General features: G+C 39.4%; 2 protein-coding genes across 4 annotated transcripts in view; one reads left to right on the top strand and one right to left on the bottom strand.

The window, feature by feature from the left end:
* Nucleotides 1-7,784, top strand: part of C26H4orf47 (chromosome 26 C4orf47 homolog) — a 137,803-nt gene that overhangs the window by 31,664 nt on the left and 98,355 nt on the right. The gene's annotated exons all lie outside the window — the stretch shown is intronic.
* The window catches only part of PDLIM3 (PDZ and LIM domain 3), a 28,836-nt gene continuing 23,720 nt past the window's right edge, over nucleotides 2,669-7,784 (bottom strand). For all 3 annotated transcript variants that reach the window (XM_006178353.2, XM_006178354.3, XM_006178355.3), the window contains 3 exons: nucleotides 6,617-6,747; nucleotides 4,932-5,043; nucleotides 2,669-3,627 (listed from right to left, as the gene is read on the bottom strand). In XM_006178353.2, coding sequence (XP_006178415.1) covers nucleotides 3,438-3,627; nucleotides 4,932-5,043; nucleotides 6,617-6,747 — 433 coding nt within the window. In that variant the 3' untranslated portion in view covers nucleotides 2,669-3,437. The remainder of the gene's footprint in view (nucleotides 3,628-4,931; nucleotides 5,044-6,616; nucleotides 6,748-7,784) is intronic.

Here is a 7,784-nt window from a genome sequence, read left to right as displayed (position 1 = left end):
GGAGCTGTCTTTTCATTTTGTTTATGGTTTCCTTTGCTGTGCAAAAGCTTCCAAGTTTAATTATGTCCCATTTGTTTATCTTTGCTTTTATTTCCATTACCCTAGGAGCTGGGTCAAAAAAATATTGCTGCAGCTTATGTCAAAGAGTGTTCTGCCTATGTTTTCCTCTAAGAGTTTTATAGTAACCAGTCTTATATTTTAGGTCCTTAATTTTTCATATGGCTATCCAATTGACCTGTCATTTATTATAAAGAATATAATTTCCTATACCAGCTATGTATACACTTTAATAAATTTTAAAATGTGTTTTTCTTATCTGTGCTTTCATTCTACCTATCTTGACCCTAAAATTCCTTATTGCCAAGTTGCTGAAGTCAAGTAAAGTGATTATTTACTTACCCAGAACATAGTTTAGAATTAGATAAAAAAGCTAGTATAATGAAATTTCCTTTAGACTGCAGAAATGGGGAAAACCCCATCTCCTAGATGGGGGAAAACTGAAACGTGGGAAAGTTTAGAAACTTTTCAAAAACTCTTCCAACTGGTCTGTGCTAGACTCTCTGATTCTGAAACCCTGGTTTTGCCCAAATAAGTTTATTTTGATATTTTTTTCCCTCTCCATAACAGGTTACAGTTTTATGAGATAGGACAATATTTCACCTTAATTTTCCAAAAGGATAGAGGAGGTATAAATTTATAAATTAAAAAATAGAGAGAAAATCCTTTTGGAAAATTTAAGTGAAATATTGTCCTATCTCATAAAACTAGAACTAAAAGTTCCTGTTTCCTGATACGGTATTACACGTCACCTGTGCTCCTTTCTCAATGTGCTGAGACTGTTTCTGTTTCATTCGGCCTTAGGTGGTGGAGCGTGTTCTGTCAGGGAATTTGCTTTTTCCAGTCACATGTCAGTCAGTCTAACAACTGCCCTGAAAATGTCTGAGTTATTTTTTATTGGGAAGTTCATTGCTAAAGGATAGAATTAAAATCTCTACTGCCAATTAAAAAAAAATCCGTGAGTCACAATATTTCAAAATCTTCAAATAGTAGCTCTTCTTAGAGAATCCATTTTCACCTGTTGACTAACAGCTGCAGATTCAAGAATCTGGAACAAATTCAAGAGCTTGCACAAAAACAAGCTAGTCACATCTATTCTTAGCAGTTTATTACCAGACTAAAATACTTCTGGGTTTTTCAGCTTCAGATGATCTTTTTTAAAACCTGAGATCACAAGCCTCTCATTTATCATAGCTGAGGTCTATAGCAGTAGGAAAAAGTGACCAAACCACTCCTAAAATATAACATAAATATACATTAATGTACAATATAATGTCTAATGTACACTTTTCTTATAAGTCTTTCATTCTTATTTATTAACTTCTTCTTGGTACGGTGCATGTACCCTCAACCATGTTTCCTGACTCCAGAGATACTGTTTTATCTTCTCCAGATCATTCCTAGCAGACTTCCACTGTGCAATGCCATGGGATGTGGGGGTGGAGGGGGTGGAGAGGGGACACTTCTGAGCATTAAGTGCTGCTCACACACCTGTACCTCATCTTCCTTATCATATCTCCACCTTTATCCACTAGTCCAGAAATGCCTGGTGCTATGAATTCCCGTGCCTTTTCAAGATGCTGTAGAGTAAACTGGGTTGGTTGTCACTTTTTTCCATTGCTGCTTTGGATTTTTAACGTTCTCAGGTTTCTGAAGTCAGTTACCATTCATTTGCTCTCAGCTTCCAAACTTTTAAGGTTATATCTTCCCAGAAGAAAAAGTATTTTAAAATAACATCCGAACAAAAAAAAGTAATGTATTTGGATACATTCATTTCTTTGATCTCTGAGTTTCCTATTTTGTTTGAATAGCTCTGTGAATGGATCAGTGCTTTGGTGCGGGATCCCACTGTCAATCTCCAGTGCCCACAGAGACCGGCAGGTGGTCTGACTCTTCTCACTGGTTCAAAACCCCAGACAGATCAGGGTCAGAGATAGTTAAGTTTTGGAGAACCCCAGAGTAATACAACTTGGGCCCTATTTTCCATTTGGGACGTTAGTAGAATCCTTTGCTCCAGACCCAAAGGCAGCCGCTGCTGTAGGGTAGAGATGACTTTGTGACAAGATGGTGAGACCAAGGGCCTAAGACATTCCCTACCTCCCAAGCCAGCTGGTTCCCATGGTTTGTACTTGGAGGGGACAGTTTCATATGTCCCCATGTGTCCCTGGTGAGGAGCATGGGAGGTAGGTAAGACATGCAGGTCAGGGGCATTGCCATGGGGCCACCATAATGAGAGGCAAGGTGACTAGAGTACAGCCAAGGGCCAGATGGAGTTCGTGTCTGAGATGCAAAGGGTCCAGGACTCCAGGGAAGGCTGAGCTGAGACTTTTGGAGGTGGTGGTAGAAGTGGGGTTGTTGCTTGGTCCCAACTACGTTGAGAAAACAGACCACAGGTGGAACCATGGATTTCAGCAGTGAATACAAGCAGGACCCTGGGAGACGAGCACCCTCACCTTCCTCAGGGGTTCCCCTAAATGTCCCCTCCTGGAGATGCCACCTTGGAAAGGAGAAAGCAGTGGCGGTGAGCCTTGAGAATAAAGAAGAGCCTTAATGGAGTCTGAGCCTTGACTCTGAGTATTTATCTGAGAGAGACATTTAAAATGAAGGAGACTTTTCAAAGCAGAAGTGGTTTTAATGTGAAAGAGACTGCATCGCCTTTAACTAGCCAATTTAAAATTTCCCTTCTTATCAGCAGAAACTATGGGCTCATAAGAGAGAGTAAAGGAGTTATAAAAACTAAAGAAGCCGCATTTTTCTTAAAATACCTGAGTTGTTAGTGTACACAACATATGACTGGGCCCTCTCGTTGGAATGTTGATTTCATCTGAATTCATTGAGTGCCACTTCATTAGGTATTTAAAAAATATTTTGTGTATTTATTATGTATGTTGCATTCAGTGGTATAATTGAATATGAAACTAGAGAAATCTAGGGAATTTCTCCCTGACATGCACTGTAGTAGTTAAAACAGATAACAGACACCTGCAGGCTGTGTTAGAATACAAGATTGTCATTTGGTATTTACTACAATTGCAAAATCAACTTGTTAAGGAAAGACAATTAGACTCCCCCAAATATCCTGAAGTTTACATGTTTGATGGTCATAATATAAATGTAAACTGTAGAGTATGGCATAAAAAATCATTGCTTTAAGTAGCATTAAGTTATTGCTAGCCTCAAAGAGAGTAAGAGTTGAATGTATGTTTCTGTTACAGCAGGCATCTGCCTCCCATTCCTTCTCCTGAGAATACAGTCAGATAAATGTCTAAAAGCTTGCTTCTAGGTTTGGAGTCAGCAGTTTGCTCTACGTCTGCCCCAAGCCATTAACGTCTTCCTGCGTGGGTGCGCGTGGGTGCATGCGTGCCGGTTCTGCTGAAGACCTAAGCTTTGGGGTAAAGAGTAACTGTGTCGTAGCCCTCAGGCGGCCTCATGCGGGCTCGGGCGTGAGTTTCGCAGTACAGCTCCCCCTCCACGAAGAAGTAGCCCTTCTGCTTGAGGTTGAGGTTGCAGTCAGCACACACGAAGCACTCGGGATGCCGGTACTTGTCCCGCGCCTTCACAACGGCACCGCTGTTGGGGGAAAAGGAGGGCTCATGAAAACAAAAACAAAACAAAGCCAAAAACACGATACAAAGGGAGACAGCACTATGGATAAGGTGGGTGTCATCTGTTTCACATCCAGGAACAGCCTCCGGCTGTGAAACTGGGCACAGCTGTGAAACTGATGTAATTGTCGGGGAGAAGCAAGACAACCATAATAAACCTTCACGTGTTTCTCTCTGATGTTGACGTGTATTTTTAAGATTTTTTTTAAACAAGTTTTTTTTTTAGAAAAATTATAGGATCTTACTTCATGATCCTTCCCCAGTGTTTCTTTGAAAGAGGGAGACAGGACACAGATAAGACAGACACCTCTGCAGGGGATTCTGACTTTGACCAAGGTTGTTGTCCATATCACTAAATGTCCCTCTGATTGCTTTCTATCTTGGTGGTCCAGCTTCTGTTTATTCTATGGAACACAGAGAGAACAGATCAAAAGGCAGAGATGGAATTTCCATGGGTGGGTGGACTTGCCTCTACTGTCAAAACAATTAACTCCAATGTAGGAGCAATATCTGCTTTGGGTAATGTCACAAACTATCGTGTTTAATGAGGTCCTCTCTGTTCCCGAGATCCCTGTCCTGCTTATTTCTGTCTCACAGTCTCCTTTTTGCTCTAACCACGCTTTTCTCCCACTGCTCTCCTGGGATATATTCTGGGTAACTGGACAGATGGTGCCTCAGTGTATGAGCTGATGGTAGAAAAACAGAAAAAAGGGCTGGAAGAAGCAGCCCCGTGGGGCATTAAGTGGACAGATTGAAGTGATCTGGTTCACTTGAAGGTTTGAACCAGCAGGTGTGGCTATTCACACATAAAGTCCCTTGAAATGGAAGCTAACTGTATTTTGTAAAATCGTATTTCAGTATTTGTGCAACTTAAGAAACTGCGTAAAGATAATGTGTTTTAATTAACAACCAGATGACCCCCATATGTGTTTCCCTGGATTTATACAGAAAAGGAAATATACAAGCTTTCTGAAGTGAAGTTATGATTCTTGGAAAAGATTTTAAAATATACCTCTGCGGCAATTTCTTTCCTGAATATATCTGGATATATATATGAAATTATAAGTCAAGATTTCTGACTTACATTTTATGCCAACTTAGGGGTACATCTAAGGAATTCCGGTCAAAATGTGCTAAATGTCATGGACCTTATATTTCAAATCGATGAACAGAAATTTGTTTTTTATAAAAGTTATATGGAGTCTTCAAGTAGAAGAAATAGAGAACTGACACCTTATGATGCATTTTTGGGTTGCAGATGAAACTTACACTATGCCACTCCCACATTTGTCACAGAGTGGCATCCTCTGTGTGCTGCCGGCACCGCCATGGACTTTAGTAACTGGAGCTCTCACACTCCGAGTTCCAGCAGGACGGTCATCTGAAAAACAGAGTGTTGCCATTTATGGCAAGGGAACAGCTGGCTGCAGTTTATACTTTGCTTCTATTTTAAGGTGTGCACTTTAACCTAAGGAATTCTTAGTTGCACCCGTACTATCATTTCAAAAAGAGCAGGACTGGTTTAAGCATAACTTGTTCTGAAGCAGGACCTTACAAAATGAAATTAGTTAAAAATTGTTGTTGTTGTTGTTGTAGGGGGCTGAAAGGGGCAGAGGACATTTTGCACTCTTTCTTTTTCTATTGTGGTTCAATATTTAAAAATATTACATAAAATTGACCATCTTAGCCATTTTTAACTGTGTGATTCAGTAGCTAATGTACATTCACAATGTTGTGCAACCATCACAAATACCTATTTCTGGAACTTTCTCATCATCCAAAGCAAACTCTGTACCCAGAGAATATTAACTCCCTCCTTCCAGTCCCTGGTAAGCTCTATTCTACTTGCTGTCTCTCTGACTTGCCTATTCTAGGCTCCTCATATAAATGGATCATATGTTTGTCCTTATGTCTCTGGCTTATTTTACTTAGTAAAATATTTTCAAGGTTCATCCATGTTGTAGCATTCCTTTTTTAAGGCTGAATAATATTCCATTAAATGGATATACCACATTATGTTTACCCATTCATCTATGGGTAGACATTTAGGTTGTTTCCACCTTTTGGCTTCTGTGAATAATGCTGCTATGAACACTGGTGTACAGTATTGGTTTGGGTCCCTGCTTTCACTTCTCCTGAGTAGACACGTAGGAGTGGGATTGCTGGATCCTATGGCAATTCTATGCTTAACTTTTTGAGGAACGGCCATACTGTTTTTCAGAGCAGCTGCACTATTCTACATCCCCCACCAGCAATACATAGCTATTATTTTTTAATTTTTAAAAATTGAACTGTAGTCAGTTTACAATGTTGTATCAATTTCTGGTGTATGGCATAATGTTTTTTTTGGAGAAAGTGAAAAAACATTAGTAAGAGTATGAACTCTGAAGACAGCAGGAGTGGGCTGAAGACCCAGCTCTGTTTCTCACTTGCTGTGTGACTCTGTACAAATCTGCCCTCTCTATGCCTCAGTTTCTCTTTTGTTGAATAGGGAAAATACTAGCTCTTACCTCACTGAGTTATTATGAGGATTAAATGATCATATATGCAGAGTACTCAGCACAGGATTTGGAACACAGTAAGGGTTCATTCCAGTGTCATTTAAAAATTTTGATGATCACGATAACATGGGACATGGGGGAGGCTGAGAAATTTGGCAATATTGATTTAAAACTGTATTTTATGATCTGTCAGCTGAGCTAGCCCTTGACTACTGTGGATGGGATTTATCTTTGGTGCCCTTTTACCATCAGGTTAGGGACTACTTGTCTATGTCCTGGAAGTTCCTTTCCTAAACCAGGCAGCACCCAAACCCTTCTTAGCAAAGATTCATTTGATGCCTGATTGAAATCAGTTTTTAGACTCATCCCCATCATGTTTGTCATCTTCCCCTCCCCTGACCCTTCCAGTAGACTCTGTCTATAATGTTTCAGCCGACGTTCACGGCTGCTCACCGGGGCCGTCGTTAACTAGCTCCTGGAGCACTCTGAAGGAGCCTGACTGGCGAGGCTGAGCGGGTTCATTCCGATTGTCATGCAGCATCCGGTACACATCCGACTCGGGGGGCACGGAGGCCGTGGGTTCACTGAAACACAGCGTGGCAGGCGGAGCAGCGTCAGGGGCGTCGTGTACATGCAGCAAGTCACAAGCTATCAATTAGCAGTGATCACTATATTTACAGCAACTCCTGAGCAGAGACTCAGCATTTTCAAGTTAATCTCTATTACAGGTGAAAATAAAATGTGAATTCACATAGGTGGCCTTAACAATATCATTAATGAACCTGGGGGTCACATCAGCACTTCTCCACGTGGCAAAATCCTTTGGAGGGTGACAAAAATGTGATCGTTAGGAAATAATAACTTAAAAAATAGCACCTGTGTCTGTTGGATATATAATTATAATGTGAACAAAATTAACCTTTCTCAGGAAAAAAAAAGCAACATATACATGATAGAAAGTGCTCGAGTGAGCCCCGTTTGATTATTCTCAGTCATCAAGTGGTCAATAAAATTCAGATTCATTTCTGATATTAAAGCAAAAGTGTATGGTTTAGTTTTGTTTTTAAGGTTAATTTGCTTTGTTAACTTTTGGAAACAACCAAGGTGTCCGTTTTGCTTGTAAATTGAAGAAATTCAACTTGTTAGTGTTTGAAAGTGCATAATGTAGCAACTTTCAGATATATATCAGTTATATTGACTACACTAATATTTTCTAAATAGCCACATTACAATTCATTTACAAAAATGATAGAAACTTAATTTTAATAAAATTTCTACAGATAAATTCATGATTAACAATAAAAAATGCCACAGTAAAACTACATGTTAGGCACCAAATGCTTTTTGATTTTATGTCATATAATGACATTGTCTATAAAAGGTAGTTGCTATTTGCACATATTTTTTATTACCTATATCATATTTGGAAATAATCATCTTGTATATCTGAAGTCCCTTGCAAAATGGCTTTGAAATACATCACCCTAATATTATCTCATTGTATTTATCCCAAGAGTTATCTTTGGGATATTTTTACATAACACTCATAAGCATCATAATACTTTATAAAAAGTGGTTCTGTAATATTGAAAGAAGTAATAATATTTTTATCTTGTAATAA

The sequence above is a fragment of the Camelus ferus genome, chromosome 26 (assembly GCF_009834535.1).
Source record: "Camelus ferus isolate YT-003-E chromosome 26, BCGSAC_Cfer_1.0, whole genome shotgun sequence".
NCBI classification, from domain to species: Eukaryota; Metazoa; Chordata; class Mammalia; order Artiodactyla; family Camelidae; genus Camelus; species Camelus ferus.
The sequence above is the reverse complement of the archived record's forward strand: the minus strand, read 5'-3'. Positions and strand labels throughout refer to the sequence as shown.